The 19,018-nt window shown below is 41.3% G+C and overlaps 1 protein-coding gene across 10 annotated transcripts in view; it reads left to right on the top strand.

Annotated features, from left to right (window-relative positions):
* The window catches only part of ANO5 (anoctamin 5), a 128,417-nt gene that overhangs the window by 28,507 nt on the left and 80,892 nt on the right, over nt 1–19,018 (top strand). For 7 of the 10 annotated variants that reach the window (XM_085873679.1, XM_085873680.1, XM_085873673.1 and 4 more), the window contains one exon: nt 17–61. The exons of the other annotated variants lie outside the window; for them this stretch is intronic. In XM_085873679.1, the coding sequence (XP_085729805.1) occupies nt 17–61 (45 nt within the window). The remainder of the gene's footprint in view (nt 1–16; nt 62–19,018) is intronic. 10 annotated transcript variants of the gene reach the window in all.

Here is a 19,018-nt window from a genome sequence, read left to right as displayed (position 1 = left end):
CCCTCTGTCCTCACAGCTGCTTCAGAAGGAATCGGGACCCCACCAGACGCATGCAGAAATGGTATGCTGTACCGCTTCGTGTAACTTCAGCTCGTGATTTGGAGTCATAATTGTATTAATGAAAATGAGCTACACTGGTGATTCATTTGTGATTCCAAATCATAAAAGGGAAAAATACAAATTTTGCGACTATTGCTGTGCTTTTGTTTTGCAACAAGGTCGTGCCATTGACAAAACTGGTGTTGTGCACCACGTGATTCCCCTCCCACCTCCCCCACTTGTGATAATCTTACAAATAGACGTTCTCACAAAATGATACGAGACTAATGCGAAGACGTGCTGTTCTTAGCACCCCTTCGGTATTTTCTAGTTTGTTTGGCTCAAACTGCCATATGTACCTTCTTGGGCCCCAAAAGGAGACGATTGGTGCATGAATTATTTGGCTTGGGGTTTATATCGTTTATCCAGAGAGCCTTTTTGGCTTTTATATTCGGCAAAAATTTACTTGTAGTTGGCAATAGGCTGCCTGTGGGTACGCTGTGAGTTCAAATGAACAAAGCACCCAAGAGCAGATATTTCGCTGCGAAAAAGGAGATCGAAAAATTTGATGCTATTTGCAGAGCGCATGAATACATGGCCTGGCAGAGTTATTTCCTCCCCCACTGGGGCCGCCCTCTGTGTCATCTCCTCGTCAGCAAGCAAGGGCCCCTCCTACTCAATAGAGACATAACGTGTTGCCAAATTGGTTACTGGAGGCCAGCAGAGTGTGGGTTAAACTCAACATGTAGCAAAGTACTTGTGGGGTGAGGGGGGGGGGGGTTGAATTGTCCTTGCACAAGTGATCACACTTTATATGTATAGATTGGCCACTTAAATGATGCCAATAACTGTTAATCATCCTAGTCAGCTTCCCCTGACCACCCCACTGTCGCCATAGTAATTCATGTCTTCTCCAGGAGTGGCCTGTGGTGGGGGTGGGACAAATTGTAAAGCTAATGTGGTACAATTCCTGTACCTCTAGCTTTATACTTTACCAGGCCGCTCCTGGAGGGAGCTGGTGTTTCTCGTCAGTAAAATGTCTTCACGTTCTTAAACAACAATTTGTGGACTTTCATTAATAATTTTCCTCTGCCAGTTAGCTTTGTGTGACCACTTATTCGTCACAATGTTTTCCGTTTTAATCCTGCACGTTCATCCCTGCTTGGCTGTTGACAATGCATATTACATTCTCACAATATCCCTTTTCTACCTCGATGCATCCTGAACGTCCATTTCCATCCACTAATCCCCCAACCCCACCGATACCATGACGGATAATCATTAATGCAATAACATTGGTCATTCAGTACACTGTTGGACAGAATTGAGCAACAATTTCCTGAAAATATTTATACTATAAAGGAATGTCACGTTTTACAGTCACGTGAAGGCCATACACTACAAATGCCTAAAGGATGTGCCAATTTGATCTCTCAACAGCAGCCAAGCTTCTGCGCGATGCACTCAGCCATTCTCCAAGGTTCCAGTAAATTGTTGACCATTTTATCTATTTATGCAAAGCTAGCCACTCCCTCCCTGTCTGTGTCTGTCTGTCTGTTTGTCATATATGCACTCCAAAACTGCTGGACAGAACGAGTTGAAACTTGGTGGTTGTACCCGGGAAGGTTTCTGGTGCTTAAAAAAAATGTGTGTGTATGTGTATATATATGTGTATATATATATGTGTATATATATATATGTATATATATATGTGTATATATATATATGTATATATATATGTATATATATATATATATATATATATATATATATACATACAGTATCTCACAAAAGTGAGTACACCCCTCACAAATATGTAAACAAGCCGGTAGGTGACATGGGTGGTCGCGACATAATTGCATACTAGTCATAGTTTTTGATGCATCGGGCTGAAATTTTTTGACAAAGTTTGATTATAGTGCGCATAAAAGCCTGGAAGCCCATTTTTGATTTTCGAAAAAATTATTTTTTTAGGGTTTTTCTAAAATTTCAAAGTCCCGTTGCTAGGTAACGGTGGTGTCCATAGCAACGGTGCTCAAAAGCATAGAACTAGATCCTGGTATGAACCTACCTGTCAACTTTCATCAAAATCGGTTGACTCCTCTGGCCTCCAGAGCTGTCCATTACATACAAACAAACAAAGACCCGTATCTTGCCAAAAGGTGACCACATGTGACTTCTTTAAGGTCACACTGAGTTGAACAGAGCTGCTATCCACCAGGAGCGACTCCTTGAGGAATATCTGCCTACGAGAGATTCCGATGAAAATCGTTCTACAGAGTAACCATGAAAAATATGTGTTTGCCTCATAACGTCACCAAATGACGGCATAATGTCTCAAGCTTGACATATCTAGAAAGCACTCATCGAGGTGTTCAATTTGAGGTACTACACGATATGGTTCCTAAAACTTGAAAATTTGACCTTGGGGTCAAATATATTTGACCTCAGGTGCTAACCATGAAGGTCAAGGCCAATCGCCACCAAAAATTATTCAGCTGATCGCCAGACCATATACTACATTCCCATAAATTTTGGAGACGATTCGATTAAAATTACTCAAAAAATAAGGGTTTCGTCGACTCCCCTGATTTGTGACAAAGTGACCTTGACCTATGAACTTGACCTTCAAAATTTTATGCAATGAAAGGGACCTCTATAGGCCTCTGATATGCGAAGTTACAAAAATTTCCAATGATAACTGTGTTCTGCAGAATTTTTTATACGTGATTACAGACAAAAAAAATATATATACAAGCTGAATAACATATCTTGCAAAAACTTCGTTTTGGCAAGATAAAAAATGACGTTAAATAGACACCCTATTTTTGAAGGACTACCATTTGAAAAATAAAACCTAAATCAAAAATCGGCTCGAGTAAAATTTTCTAAATGTCTCGAAGTGTTTAATTCCGAAATCTCGTTTCTCCACATTCAAAACTGTAGGACAAGTATTGAAAATAGTGAACGCGGTTTTTCGGCCGCTGCATAACAACGGATGGTTGCTTAGCAACGAAACTCAAACGCGCACACTCCCAGCCCATATGGCACCTCTTCGCCACGTTTCATCGAAATCGGTTTGCTGGTTTGTGCTGTGGAGCCTCGCGTTGCACACACACACACACACACACACACACACACACACACACACACACACACACACACACACACACACACACACACACACACACACACACACACACACACACACACACACACACACACACCGACAAGGGTACTCTAGCGACTACCCAATAATTCAGTGTAACTTTTTAAGCAGCTGTGCTTGAAGCAAAACCTTAGAGTTGATGACAGAGTAGACATTCTGCAATATGTCTGCAGGCACAAAAGTGCCATTCCATAAAAACAATGTGGCATATTACGAATATTTCTGAAAGAGGAGGCAACAAAAGTGAGTACACCCCTGCTATTGTCTGCACAAGAAGTAAGTCGAGCATCGTAAAACAGCTTCCATTTTCATCATTTTCTGCATATTTAAGTTAAAGAGCTTGCTGAAGAAATAATTGCATGGGAAATACTGTACCAATCACCATTGAGAAAGCAGCCTGGCTCATGGTAAAGAGTTCTCGAAAGATGTCAAAGATCGAATCGTTGCCCTACATAAAGATGGCCAAGGATACAAGAAGATCAGTGCTTCTTTGACAGTAAGCCACAACATCGTGGCCAAGGTCATCCAGAGGTTCTCCAAGAAGCGTACAACAATGAGTTGCGCTCGCCAGGGCAGACCAGCAAAGATGACTGCACGTACTGTTTGCCAAGTTCAGAATCTAGTCCTCCAAGACAGACGACAAAGTGCCGCCAAGATTGCTGAAGAGATTTCTGCAGCTTCTGGCCAGTCTGTTGGGGCGCAAATCATACGTCGCACACTCCATCGTATCGGGTTGCATGGGCGTCGTCCAAGGCGTAAACCTCTCCTGAAGCAGAGCCACAAGAAAGCTCGCAAACAGTTTGCTGAAGCACATCAATCCAAGCCCCTGTACTACTGGCAACATGTCCTCTGTCTGGTCTGATGAAACGAAGATCAATTTGTTTGGATCTGAGGGAGTGAAGCGTGTCTGGCGGCGACCTGGGGAACAGTACCAAGACAAGTGCATTATCCCTACTGTCAAGCATGGTGGTGGTGGTGGTGGTGGTGTCATGGTTTGGGGATGCATGAGTGCTGCCAGTACTGGAGAGCACAAGTTCATCGAGGGAAACATGGATTATACGATGTACTGTGACATCCTGAAGGAGATGTTATCCTCCCTGCGAAAACTTGGTAGAGGAGCTGTATTTCAGCACGATAACGATCCGAAGCATCGTTCCAAGCAGACAACTGCCTTTCTGAAGAAGTCGAAGGTCAATGTGTTGGAGTGGCCAAGTATATCACCTGATCTAAACCCAATAGGACACCTGTGGGGCATCCTGAAATGTAAGGTTGAGGGACGAAAGATGTCCAACATCACGCAACTTCGAGAAGTCATTGCAGAGGAGTGGAACAGAATCCCAGCAAAGACATATGTGGAACACTGGTCAACTCCATACCGAGTATAAGAGCTGCTGTGCTCAAAAACAATGGTGGACATCCAAAATAATGAAAACAATAACGCTTCAATGTGAGAATGTACAAAGGGTGTACTCACTTTTGTTGCCCCCCCCCCCTTTTCACAGATATGACCAGTATGCCACATTGTTTCCACAGAATTAATGTTTTGGGCCTGTACATGTATGAAAGAATGTGTACTCTATCATTTCTTTGAGTCTTGTGTTTATAATACTTCGAAGTAAAAAGTTACAACAAAACATGTACACTTTTGTGAGATATATATATATATATATATATATATATATATATATATATATATATATATATATATATATATATATATATATATATATATATATATATCTAAATACAGTCATGTGCCACTTAACGACGGGATTACATTCTGAGAAACGCGTTGTTAAGGCCTAAGTCACATTAGCCACAGCGGCCGTGGGGTCTCCAAAATCTACGGCCACTAGCAATTGTAGGGCGGCCGCAGTATTTCCACGGTCACACAATGTTGCAGTCACATATGTTTTTATTTTTCGGGGAGCTGCACGGCATATTTAGAAATTGTGGAGACCGAAAACGTGGGGTTGCTGTATGGTCTTTGATTTGATGTCGCACGGTGACCTTAAGGGGGCCCTGCGGCGGCCATAGAATTTTCAAGGTAGCCTCAAGGCGACCGCAGGGGGCCCTAAGGCGAACGTGCGGCCAGACGAACAGTAATGAGTGGGTTCATTTATTTATTTATTTTTTGGCTTGTCGAATTGCTACGGCGAACGTAGAAATGAAAAAAGTTGTAATTCCACGGCGACCCCTACGGCCTGTAAAAGATAGCCAAACGGCGTAGGGCCACCCTGAGACCACCGCAGAAACTCTGAGGCCGCCGCACATTTCTGTCAATTCAGAGGGCGTACGGCCGCCGTATCCTCTCCGTAGAGCAAATGTGACTTATGCCTAAGCGACGTCGTCGCTGTGCGAACATCTTTTTTTTTTCGTTTTCGTTTTCGAACATAGTTTTCGAACATCGTACTTACACAAACCTAGACACCTAGGCTATATGGTGTAGCCTATTGCTCCTCGGATACAAACTTGTGCAGCATGTTACTGTACTGAATACTGTCGGCAATTGTAACACACATCCAAGAGAGATGGAAGACGCGTTAGTTTTACCTTTGTGCTGTTCATGACGGCCATCGGTGTTGTTAGCAGCAGCTTACAATCTCCTCTCGCATCGATTATAGAAAGATGAATAAATAGCGTTTGGATTTTATAAATACGTAATCATTGCATCGATGTAATTTACAAATGAAGAAACAAGCACCTGTCAATTGTGATATATATTTTTCGGAACAGTGCGATTGTTTTAACAACATTAAAAGCTTCAATAAAAACAAATTGGTGTTTTAATTTCGACTTACAACAACGATTTATTCACGGAATTCTTCAAACCAAAGGTAATTTACTTGCTCGAAGGTAAACGTGCAAACATTGGTTCAGTTTGAAAGCCGATTTCCTTGAATCCCGATTTAGCACGACCCTGCTTTTTTCGCGATGACATTTTATGGACCTCAACGATCGCATTGTAACAGGGCCACACTATCGTTTATTATCATTATGAGGCTTATGTACTGTACAGTGTACATAATTGTACGTGCTATTTTTATACGACTGGCAGCGCTACATCACTCGGAGATAGGAATTTTTCAGCTACATTTTTTTTTTCAGAGCTGGCAGATCCGTCGTATATGCGATCCGTCGTTGCCCGGAACGTCGTTAAGCAGCACATGACTGTGTGTGTGTGTGTGTGTGTGTGTGTGTGTGTGTGTGTGTGTGTGTGTGTGTGTGTGTGTGTGTGTGTGTGTGTGTGTGTGTGTGTGTGTGTGTGTGTGTGTGTGTGTGTATATGTATGTATATATATATATATTTGCAGCCCCGTTTGTTTCGGCATCAGTGGCGACACAAATTCTCTACGTAAATGTGTATTGTGTTGTGCCGCTATTTGTTGCTGGGAGTGGGTATTACAAGCCATAAAAAAATAAAATGCATAAATAATAAAACTAATATAATATCTTATTAGCTTTTTGTGTGCACTCCTAAACCTATGGATGGAATGAGTTGAAACTTGGCAGTTGCACTGATTGTGCAGTGAATTTTTACCCTCACCAAAGGTGGGTCCGTTTATGTCTGTCTGTTTGTTTGTCTGCACAGAACATGAGTTTTTCTGTGCAACTGCTCATCAGATTGAGATGAAATTTTCAACAGGGGAGCGACTACTCATGCAGAATGTTGAAATGATAATTATGATGTCATAGGTCACGTGGTGTGGCAGCCATGTTGGGTTTACCATACAAACATAAAAATCATCATTTCCAGAACAGCTGGCAAATTGAGGGGAAACTTCACACAAATGTTCCCCAAGCCTTGGGGATACTGGGATATTAACGAATAATTGATGGGTCACATGGTCTGGCAGCCATATTGGATTGAGTGAAAATCTTAATAAAATAAAAAAATTATCTTGAACCGCTTCATCAATGGATGTTAAACTTCATAATTATGATCTGGTAGTGATGGGGAATATATGTTGTAAATTTTAACCTGATTGGACACATTGTCTGGCAGCCGGAGTTATTTAAAAAAAAAAAAATCTGGGTTCTTTTTGGGTTTTTTTTTTTTTTTGAATAAGGCTCACTTGGCTGCATCTGGATGATTTTGAGGGTGGTGTAGTAGTAACTGAAACCCGAATCCTATCCAGGTTCCTCTTGATGACTTCATCTTTGCTTTTTTGCTTGTTCGGGTTCCTCCTTATTCCTTCTTATTCCTCCATTGCAAGACTATACATATTTGGTCTTCCATTTGATTTAAATTTATTTTAATCCCATTCTGAATTCAATCTCATAATAACAAGTGGTGCCAGGCACAACAAATCCCACCCATTTAAGGCATAAAGTTATTTTGGGGATCAAATTTAAATTTGATGTATCCTTAATCTGAATGTTGATTATAAGGAATATTTTAGTCTTGGTTTGAAGTCAATTAAACCACTTTTGACGAATTTATGAGCGAAAAAGATTTTCACATTTTCGTGACCTGACCTTGACCTTTGACCTAATTGGACCCAAGAGTTAATGGGGTCGTCCAAGGTTCATTACCCACATGTGAATACAATTTGACAGTGTTTGAGCCAGCCGTTTTCCCGTAAAGTTGTATTTTCGTAACCATGTTTTAGTTTTAATGGAAAATATGTAATATTTTGACCGATGACCATGACCCCCAAAACTTCGGACCCTACCGATCTTCACAAATATGCATTTTTCACTATAGGAATGGGTACGATTATAAGTGACAAATAGAATAAGGTTCACTATAAGCTTAGTTTGAAATAAATCAGATCATTTTTGACGAAGTTATGAGCGAAAAACGATTTTGATCTTTTCGTGACCTTGACCTTTGATCCAATTGGACCCAAAAGTTAATGGGGTCGTCCAAGGTTCATTGCCCACCTGTGGATTAAATTTGATAGTGTTTGCTCAAGCCGTTTTGCCGTAAAGTTGCTAACAGACAGACAAACAAACCGGACGATTACAATATCCCGCTTCCCTCCCTCCGGGAGGGGGCGGGTTAATAATAAATGTCCTGGCCCATGGGTCAGGGTCAAGTATCTGATCAAAGTGGGACATCTTGGTACCTGGTCATCACTGCCAGCATTTATAAAGTGGCAGTTCTAGTTATGTCTATTATTAATTACACTGGTCAACACGATTTCTCTTGCATGGGGTTTTTCAATGGATTCTAGCTAACTTTTGGGTGCTGAATCTAAATCTGTCATTAGTTTTTGCCTATCACATCAGGTTTTTGAACTATGAAAAATCATTATTTTTGAGAAAACAGCAATTTTTCACTCGAAGTTGAAAAACACTGTTGCATTAGAAGATCGATAGATGCAAAAATGTTTACAATGAAAGGTACCTACTTCAATTACAATATTTAATCATACATTAACATATAATCCATGCTTGCTTGCACATATTTTCACATTTTCTCGATATTTTTAATGTATGAAAAGTTTACAAATTTCACTAAACTAAGTTAAATATATAGGTGGAAAAAGCTCCCCTTAACATGGTGGACATCACTCAAGCTCAAAGCATTTTTCTGAGTTTTGTTACTTTTCACGACATTCAGAATGCAGCAATAAATGCAAAAATATGTGAATATAACAAAATAAGTACCGGTACTTGAAAGCATAAGTATCCAAAGGCACAGGTGTAATCGTATTACAACATAGTTAACCTCCTCTTTGTGGACAATCTCTTATGTACAGCATCTGGGACATCCCTTATCAAACTACAGCAGTAATCTGCCATCATATTTGAGTCCCAACGACCTTGATAATGTTCTTCCATCACTTTATTGTCTTGATGGAAAAGTTCACCCTGTTCCTCACTTACATCTCCAAGGTTATGTGGAAACTCACTCAGGTGACTGTAAAAGTAGTGCACCTTGATGCTCATTTTGCACCCCAGCACTCGCAGACTAAGGAGCAGCTCCTCCACAATCTCTCGGTAGTTGTCATCTTTCTTGTTCCCAAGAAAATTCTGCACCACATTAGTGAATGCATTCCATGCTCGAGCTTCGACAGCGGTCATCGTCGTAACGAAGTGTGGGTCCTTGAGTAATGTTCTGATCTGAGGTCCATCGAATATCCCTGCTTTGTTCTTCTCGTCGCTAAGACTCGGAAAGTTTGAATGTATGTAACCAAAGCAGTCTCCAGCATGATCAAGAGCTTTAACAAACTGCTTCATCAGACCGAGTTTGATGTGCAATGGTGGAAGGATGATATTTTTCCGATCAACCACTGCTTCATTAGTGATGTTCTTGTCACCAGGTATCAAACTATTCCTTGATGGCCATTCCTTTCTCACCCAGTGCTCCTCCTTAGCCCTACTGTCCCAGTAGCATAGGAAACAAGGGTATTTGGTATAACCTCCTTGTTGCCCCAAAAGGAAGTTCACCATTTTCAAATCAACACAGATCAACCTTACATGATCATGGTACTTCAATCGTTCAAGTACAACCTTGATGTTTGCATACTTCTCCTTCAGGGTCACTGAATGTCCTATAGGGATGGATTCATAGATGTTCCCATTGTGAAGTAAAACACATGTCAAACTTTTCGAACTGTCAATAAAGAGTCTCCACTCACTTGAATGATATGCAGGCAATCCCATAGCGAGAAGAAGCCCTTCAACATCATTGCAGTATACAAGTTGACCATCAGAGTGGAAGTACTTCCTCAGTTCTGCCTCTCTGTTGTGATAAAATGAGACACTTGTGCCAGGTTTGAGATGGTTTTTCTCTTGCAGTCTGGAAGCCAACAACTCAGCAGATTGTTTTGGCAAATTCAAATCTCGGATCAGATCATTCAATACAGGCTGACTATACAGAGAAGGTTGATCAAAAAACGAATCCAATGGCTTGTACTCCGCATCTGCTTCTTCATCATCATCATCGGATAAAGATGTGGATGAAGTAAGTGCTTCCTCATCAATCCCTGCGAGCTCGGTAAAAACAGGTACAGGTATTTCGTCACAATGAGGAACTGGCTGTATAGCAGAGCGTATGCTAGGGTATTTCATGTATTGCTTGTTTTTCTTATTGAATCCTTTGACATTTACAAGGCAGAAGTAGCAGTCATCTTGGTGGTTTTTTGGTTCTCTCCAAACCATCAGCACACCAAACTTGAGCTTAGCATTCTTTCCTTGAGACCATGATCTCAGAGTTTCGACACAAGTCGTGCATACGTTGAGGGGCCCAGTTTTTGTCCTGGTCTCCAAGCGGTACTTTAAAGTAGGCACGGTACACTCTCTTGACGAATGTAGTGATGTTGCGTCTTTGAAGTGCTAAAGTGAAGCATCCACAGATATAGCAGAAGATATCTGGGTCGTTACAGCACTTTCTTCTCTTTGAAGGTGTAGACATAGCTAGCTTACAGTGTAAGGTACCAGGTACCGGTATAAACAACCCCATTGAGTCAGCTGTGCCTGCCCACTGAGAATTGCGTAATACAGTAATGCTCGCATCCGTGAGATTAGGTAGAGTCTTAACAGCAGATTAGGTAGTCTTCACAGCTGCAAATCACAAATACGTCATAGACGTAAACTACTGATGCATACGTTGATTCTTTAAAGAGAATCAGACAATAACTCCACTTTGCTCATGGCAGGCTGTTTACCATAGGGGCTGTTTTAAGCGACGGGTACTTGGAATAATCAAGCTTTTGCTGTTTTATCCCCAACAAGATTGCCAGACTGGATGGTCAACTTTTGTAAGAATCCATGAATATGGAGCATACAGATGGCACAAAAACTTGATGTGATAGAGCAAATCTGAGCTCAGATTTGGATTCAGCAGCCCAAAATTAGCCAAAAAGTTTCCAAAGTCCATGCAAGAAAAAAAAACTTTTTGTAGACCAGTGTTATGTAACACACCAGTACACAGAACTACATGAATGCCACACAAAATACACGACACAAAACAAGTCATGGCAAAGGTCGGCAATCTCTACTATTTTTCTTGTTTTTTAAGTTGGGTTGCTTATGTTAAACCCCTCCTTTAAAGAATTGTACACAAGACCGAGGCTCATGGAAGAGCGAGAACACAGAACAGAATACAACAGAACAAAAGTAGAGGGGGAAATACCAACTGGAGGACCGTGGACAAGAATCACAAGGAAGGGATGAGTAGTGGGGGAGAATGCAGGGGATGGACAATATGGATACAGAACCAACCTCTCAGAAAAAAATTTTGGGATATTGGGGGGGTACTTTAACTGTTTGTGTTGTAGGCCATGATTGTGGCCCGCTTCATTGTTGAACAATCTGTATTCTTTGTTCCTATTTATATGTATGTTCCTATGGTTCTCTTTTAAACAAGAGACATTTTATTCAGTTTGCCTGAAAAAAAATACCATCTTTTTGCATTGCATACTGTACAAGAATAATTCAGCCACTCAAACAGTTAAAGGAGGTAGAGAATATCATCGTTTTGGATTGGGGGAGGGAGTGGATGATCTGAGATTGTGGTTAACAGCTGCCTTGAAGACCTGGAGGGAAGAATGAGATTGAAGAGGATGTTATAGATGGTTCTACAGGCAGGGGGTGAGGGGGGGGAGAGGAACAAATGAGTGTAGGTGAGCAGTTTCACCAGAAGGGGTTTTATGGTTGACTATGTGAGTCCTGCTTAAACCTGGGGGTGGGGAGGTGAAGTACAAAGCATGGAAAGAGCAGAGGGTGCAAGACGAGAAAGGAGGCGGGGCGGCAGAAGACAGACCACCGACCTGTCTGCAATGGTGAAGTGATAGGTCCATAGACTCTGCTTCATTGCGGAAGAGTCAAATAGTCCGAAAGGCCTTGATTTCCACGGTATCAAACTGAGCAAGGTGTGAGTTAGGGGAGCCAGCCCAGAGGGGAGAGCAGTACTCCATCAAGCTGCACATGAAGGCCTTTTCAGTGGATTGGAGTTCAGGTGTGCCAAGGAAGAACTTTGTATAACTGAGGATGCCCATTTAGCAATTTGCTTTGGAGGCCAGCTTGGAAATATGGCTTTCCCAAGAAAGATTATGACAGATAGTGAGGCCCAAAAGTTTGAGAGACAGAACTTCTTCAAGAGAATTGTTGAGAAAGTAGATTGGGGGGCGGGGGGTGGCTCTTGGTGGTCCTTTCCGAGAGACATAGTGAGTGTGCGATTTGTCAAGATTGAAGGACATGTTCCAAATGTTGCACCAGCTTGATTTTGTCCAGGTCTGCAGTGAGTGAAGAGGCTACTGCCTGCCGATCTGAGGGATGAGAGATGGTACAGCAGAGGTTTGAGTCATCAGCAACGAGATAAATAGGATTTTCCAGAGTTGGGGTGAGAATTGATGAAGATTAGAAAAAGCACAGGGTCCAGAACACTGCCTTGAGGAATCCCAGCCTGGAGAGTAAGAGTAAATGAGAGGATTCCATTGAGGGCCATGTGTTTATTCTGGCAGGAGAGGAATTGTATGAGTGGAGATTTCCTTGGTTAACATAAGAAGAGAGTTTGGTGAGCAGTGCGGGGTGCCAGATCATATCGAAAGCTAGGGAGATAGCTCTGATCTCATGTTTGGCACTTTAATATTAAAACAAGTTTTATCCTTTCATCTTTTCTCCCTATCTGGGCTGTAGTGCCCAAAGGCAATGTTATAAACTCCATCCTGTTTCCAGTCTTTATCAATGATCTCTCTGGAAAATCCTCTTTATCTCGTTGCTGATGACTCAAACCTCTGCCATGACATCCTTCATCTTTCAGACAGACAGGCAGCAGCCTCTTTTGACCTTAAAATCACAAGCTGGTCAAACACTTTAAAGTTTATCCCCATCCATAACCATGATCTTTTCTACCCCCATTAATCCACCCCAAGCCCACCTCCTCTAAATTCCCTGTTTTCCTTCATGAAAGTCGCTGTCATGTCCATGTTGTTTATCCCGTGTACCCTGCCCCATCCCTCTATTTTCCACAGATCTCCCAATGTCTCTGCTTCCCTCTCTCCTCCCCTCTTGTCTCCTGCTGCCCTTGTTATATGTTTTGTGCTTGCTCTTATATGAGCTTCGACTAAGTATACAAAAAACGGTGAGCAAATTTTCATGCTGTGCTGTTTGTGGGTTTTAAGCTTGTGTTATAAACATTAACAATTCTCCATAAGAAACCCATTAGCTTCAAGCTCTGCTTTTAAAGCCCAACTTGAAAAGCAGTGTCGGCACGAATTTCGTATTGCAAACATTTTCTGAATAGAGATGATGGAAAAAAACAAAAACTTGCCTCCAAAAAAGTAAAATTTTGGCGTTAAAACATATGAAGTGATATGAAGGCTCAAAGAACCAGCCAATGTGTCAAGCAGCTGACTATGTGGCCCATGCTGAAGCCTGAGTATCGGAAAGCCAGGAGCACCAGCAAGAGCATTACACAGCTGACAATGTGGTCCATGTACAAGCCCGAGCATCGGAGAGCCAGTACCGATAGATAGTCATTCTCTCCAGTGCCGATAGCACAGTCAATACAGATGCAACATGTATCGCAATCGAGTAGTTAAACACAGCGCAGCTGGTTTGCCACCTCATCACCTCTTCCTGAAGGTTAGCATGATCCTGATTAATTATTCTTCGGAATCTGAACTCAAACCAAGGCTTGTACAATGGTACAAGACTGATCTTCATGAAGGCACTCATTACCTGACTACTAGAGTGCAAAATCTCTTTTGGTAAACATGCAGGCAGGATTGTTCGCATCTCCCATATAATCCTTCAACCTTCTCACGGAAACTATCTCTTTGAGTGGTCGACACGGCAGTTTCCTGTCCCGGTTGCTTTTGCAGTAACTATAAATAAGAGCAAAGGTCAGACCTTTAAACGTGTTGGTGTGTGGCTTGAGGAACTCATCTTTGCACACTGACGGCTTTACTTTACTGCTCCTCGTGTTGGGCACCCACAAATAATTTGCCTCAACATCAAGCCAGTCGAGGGAATGCCACCCACCATGTAATGTTGTGTATCGTGACGTTCTGACATGATTCACTACTCTAATCAGCTGCTATCATCGGTACAGTACTATAACTTTATTCTGATATTGTGCTACATGACCAGACTTGGTGGCAGAATGGTTAGTGTCCGCTCTGAGTCTGGTCTGTGGTTCAAAGCCTGGCTGAGTCTTACCAAAGATTAGTTCCAAAAAAAAGGTATGTGCTGCTTCCTTGCTTGCCGCTCAGAATTTAAAAGGATATCTGAGCATGGATATACAACGCTGGGAGGGCAATGCCAAATCACTAAGTATAACCCTTGCCAAGAAACTACTTTGACAGTTGCAATGCTCTGTAAAGAGTGTGGTACATTAAAATCGAAATAAAAATATATTGTCTTATTTTCTATGACTACCACCACCTAGCCATCGACTTGATGTAAGTATATGGTGCCACAGAAAAAACTGAAATTGTTCAATTTGAAGGAGACTCAGGGATGACCCAGAGAATATGGTGGACTTGGTGAGTATATATGTGGAGTGGGTAAAAGGAGGAAGTGGATGAAAAGGTAAAGGGGAAGTCGTTGAAGTGATAGAGGAGTGTCTTTGCAGGTGTTAGCTGCAATACGTCATCCTCGTTAAAATAAAATTTTATTTGGAGAAGTGATGTTGGTGGTGGGTGTTTTAATAACCCCAAGACATTAAATAGCATTTGAATCATTATTAAAAGAACAACTGTATTGCATCTAATTTACACAAGTATTCAGCCCTAAGTCAACACTTTGTAGAAGTGCCTTTGGCAGTGATTACAGCTTCGAGTCTTCTTGGGTATGTCTGTATCAACTTTTCACATCTGGATTTGTGGATTTTTCTCCCATTCTTCCTTGCAGATGTGCTCAAGCTCTCAAGTTGGATGGAGAGTGTCGGTGAACAGCAATCTTCAAGTCTTTCCACAGATTCTCAATGGGATTCAAGTCTGGGCTTTGGCTGGACCACTCAAGGACTGTCACATTCTTGTTCTGAAGCCATTCAGTGTCGTATGCTTGGGGGTCATTATCCTGTTGGAACGTAAATCTTTACTGCAGTCAAAGGTCTTTTGCACTCTGAAGCAGGTTCTCCTCAAGGATTTACCTGTATTTGGCTCCATTAGTTGTTCCCTCGATCCTTACAAGTCTCCCAATTGCTGCCGCTAAAAAAAATCCCCATCGCATGACACTGTCACCACCCTGCTTCACAGAAGGGATCGTGTTGGATGGGTGATGAGCTGTGCTCACTTTCTGCCAGACGCTTTGCATTCGGGCCAAAGAGTTCAATTTTCATCTCATCAGATCACAGAATCCTTTGACTCATGCTCTGTCTTTCACGTGCCTTTTTGCAAACTCCAGGCATGCTGTCATGTGCCTTTTTCTCAGGAGTGGTTTCTTTCTGGCCACTCTCCCATAAAGCTTCGATTTGTGAAGTGTTGCAGAGATTGTTGTCCTTCTTGCAGGTTCTCCCATCTCAGCCAGGGAACTCTAGTTTTTTTCAGACTAGTCATTGGGTTCTTGGTCACCTCCCTGACCAAAGTTCTTCTTGCCCGGTTGCTCAGTTTGGTCATACGGCCAACTCTAGGAAGAGTCTTGGTAGTTTCATATTCTTTTCATTTACTAATTATGGAGCTCACTGTGCTCTTGTGAACTTTCAGCGTGAGAATTTGTTTTTAGGTCAAATTGGTTTTTGGGATTTCACAAGTATTGTGCTCTGTATGACATCTTTTTTTTTTGTGAGCAGGATATCTCAAAAAGTTGTGGACAGGTTGGGTGTGTGACGTGGACAAATTGATTCGATTTTGGTGAAGATCTGAATCCAAATCCTGATACGAGAACTTTTTAATTTTTCAAATGATTCTTCACCATTGAGAGATGAAACCAAAAACCTATATCTAGTGTAAGCATATTTAAAAAAATTATTGGGCCACATATGTTCTACTGGGTCAGGCATTGCATGGCAGAGGTGTGAGCTCCAGCGAGTGCCCTTCTAGTTGGTAATGTTTTCAGTTAAAGCTTGTACATTGCTTTCAGGACTGGATTTGATTCAAATCAAAACAGTTGTTTGCATTTGAATTTCTGGATAAAAGAAACATTGAAACTTTTAAAATTTGTTTGCTTCAAATATGACCTGGGCTTTTGTTCATCCTCTTTACTAAACCTGTATGTGTACTATAAATAAATTATACAGTATTTGCATTGCTCTTCAAAGTATTTCCAGCTTTGGACATGCACTTGTCCCAAAGAAGTGGGTGTATAATTATTTTGTACATGTCCATAGCCAGTGTGGGAGTTAATTTGTAATACCTCATTTGTCAAAGGTCTTTGGTCCCAAGGTGCTCTTTCACACTGTCCTTGAGAGACCTTCACCATCATACTGTGCAAACATCCGTCTGTGAATTCCAACATGCATGTTTTCATTTATAAGAAATTTAATCCTCGTTCTCCATTCCACCCTGTTTGTGATCCCGTTTTCCGCACATGCACAAAAGGGGGAGAACTCGTGATTTGTGGTTATTTGATACCAACACGATGAATCCAAATTCAGATTATTTATTCGTTTATACCTGTAATTCTGTTTTACACGCAAATCAAAGTTTATTTTGAACCACCCTCGTCCTGCCATATAGTTTTGAAATTTTAGAAAAAAAAAACATGCATTGTATCGTTGTGTAATCCATTTATTTAAAAGTAAACGAGTGAAAAAAAGAGACTTAAATATCTATATATATTTTTTAACAAACTCTTTCAATGCTGATAAATCCTTTGTTCTGATTGTCGCCAGCATATTTTGGGTTCGCATTGTTTTCAGTATTGGTAGCTGCTGCAACTGTCACTTGTATCTTGTTTTGGAGTTGAGGCAGCCAGGTTCGAACAGCAATGTCTCGTACTTTCTATTTCGTTGGCGACCCTGAAAGCAGAAGACTCGGCCGGAGAAAAGCGAAATGTTGTTGTTGCTTGATGAGCTGCAGATGTTGGCCGAGCTTTCTTGCTGATGCTCATGCGAGCTGTGCAACTATTTGTTGCCACAGCTGGGGCACATCATTTGTGGGAAACAAAATGTGTTGTGGCTTTGGTCTTGATAACTTGCACAAAACCAGAGGTTTATCTCTTGTTGCTGGTGATTTTTGTTGGAGAATAGTCATATTTTAGTAATTGTCTGTCTTTTTGTTTTAATTTTAATTAATAGTTCTTCATGATTTCCCCTTATTTAATTATTCATCTTTTATGCTTGTTCAAATCCAGCTTTTCCTGTATCCACGTCAGTTTTGTGGTGTTTCCACATTTCACTCGATAAGCAATTCCCTGCTGTCATTTGAGCCATCGTTGCTTGTTTGTGCAGCTTCATTTGTGCTGCTCTTTACAATGTCAGAATGTTGTTGGATTTGTTTTCTCTTTCTCTCGTGTTTGAAGATGGTCAGTCTGTGTTTTGTTATCTCTACCCACCAAGAGTGGAAGGAAGGGTAGTTGTTTGTTTTCACCCCTGTCTTGTTTCTTTTGTTTGTGTGCAGGATATATCTCATGAAGTTGTGGATGGTTTCTGATGAAATTTGGTGGGCACGTTGGGTGTGTGACGAGGACAAATTGATTATATTTTGCTGAAGATCCAGATCTGGTTTCAGATCATAGAATATTTTAGGTGATTCCTCGGCATTGAGAAATGGGGACTAAAAGCGAAATAGAGCACGATGTCTCGAAGTTGTGGATGGCGGAGATTATGCGTTCTACCGAGTGTCCTTTGAGTTTATCCTGTGTTTCTCTTGTATTTATTTATTTGTCGGAAAGTGGACAATCCAAAGGAATGCTCAATGTTTGCATTTCTATTGCACTGGGATCACAAGGCATCCAGGATCGGACAGAGTTGAGCATAATAAAGGGGACTGAACACATCCTTGTAAATGCAATTTGTTAAGCGAGTGGTCTTTGTATTGCAGATATGATTTGTGATGAAATGTTGTCGTACTAAACCAGCGGTTCCCAACCTTTTCCTTTATGCAGACCACTACATCCTCATTGAAAGCTTTTGTGGACCACAATGTTAACAACAACAACAAAAAATGCAGAAGTTTAGTGTTATTGAAGTAGTCCAGAAGCAGTCCCAAATACCACCCTCATACACCACCCCCGTTGAACCTTTTTTTTTTAATTGAAGTACTGCAAAAATAGAGGTTTTTGCAGGTATTATGACACTATTTGTGTTCTCCAGTCTTCACGTATATAATTAAATTTATACTGGAACGGCACTTGGAAGAGCGCACACCTCCGCCAGGCTGAACAGTTTACGTTTTTTTTATCCCACTGATAGGCCGGATCTGAATCCGGACCTGAACCAAAATCTAATCGTCTTGTTCTTATCACCGACCCAACTCTTCCACAAAGTTTGCTAATCACTTGTCCACAACTTTTTGAAATATCGTGTTTGGCCCCATCTCTCAATGGTGAAGAATCACTTTAAAAATCAAAAAAATTCCAGTATTCAGATTCGGATCTTCACCAAAATCGAATCAATTCGTCCTTTTTGAGATATCCTGCACACAAACAAACAGACAGGGTGAAAATATAACCTCCGTCCATCGCAGATGGCGGAGGTAATAAAATAGATTGTAAAAGGCGTACACAGTATAAAGAAATTGATTCCTGTTTTACCGCCGTTTTCTGCAGTGCCTATTACACCACCTTATCTAACACGTTGCATTAGTCATTGGTGTCTGTTGTATGTATTCATCATGACGTCCTTAAAAATAGTAAGATTTTCAATTTTGTTTGAATGCCAGACAGAGTATAGGTATTGTCTCACTCCCCTCTTTGCATGCACAATCAGGACAAACTCAAAGCCAAGGTACATTAAAATGGTCGACCTGTTGGG

Source organism: Eptatretus burgeri, chromosome 3, assembly GCF_056783735.1.
Source record: "Eptatretus burgeri isolate ZD-2024b chromosome 3, Ebu_testis_v1, whole genome shotgun sequence".
Classification (NCBI taxonomy): domain Eukaryota; kingdom Metazoa; phylum Chordata; class Myxini; order Myxiniformes; family Myxinidae; genus Eptatretus; species Eptatretus burgeri.
Note: the sequence above shows the minus strand (reverse complement) of the source record. Positions and strands in the feature narration are given on the sequence as shown.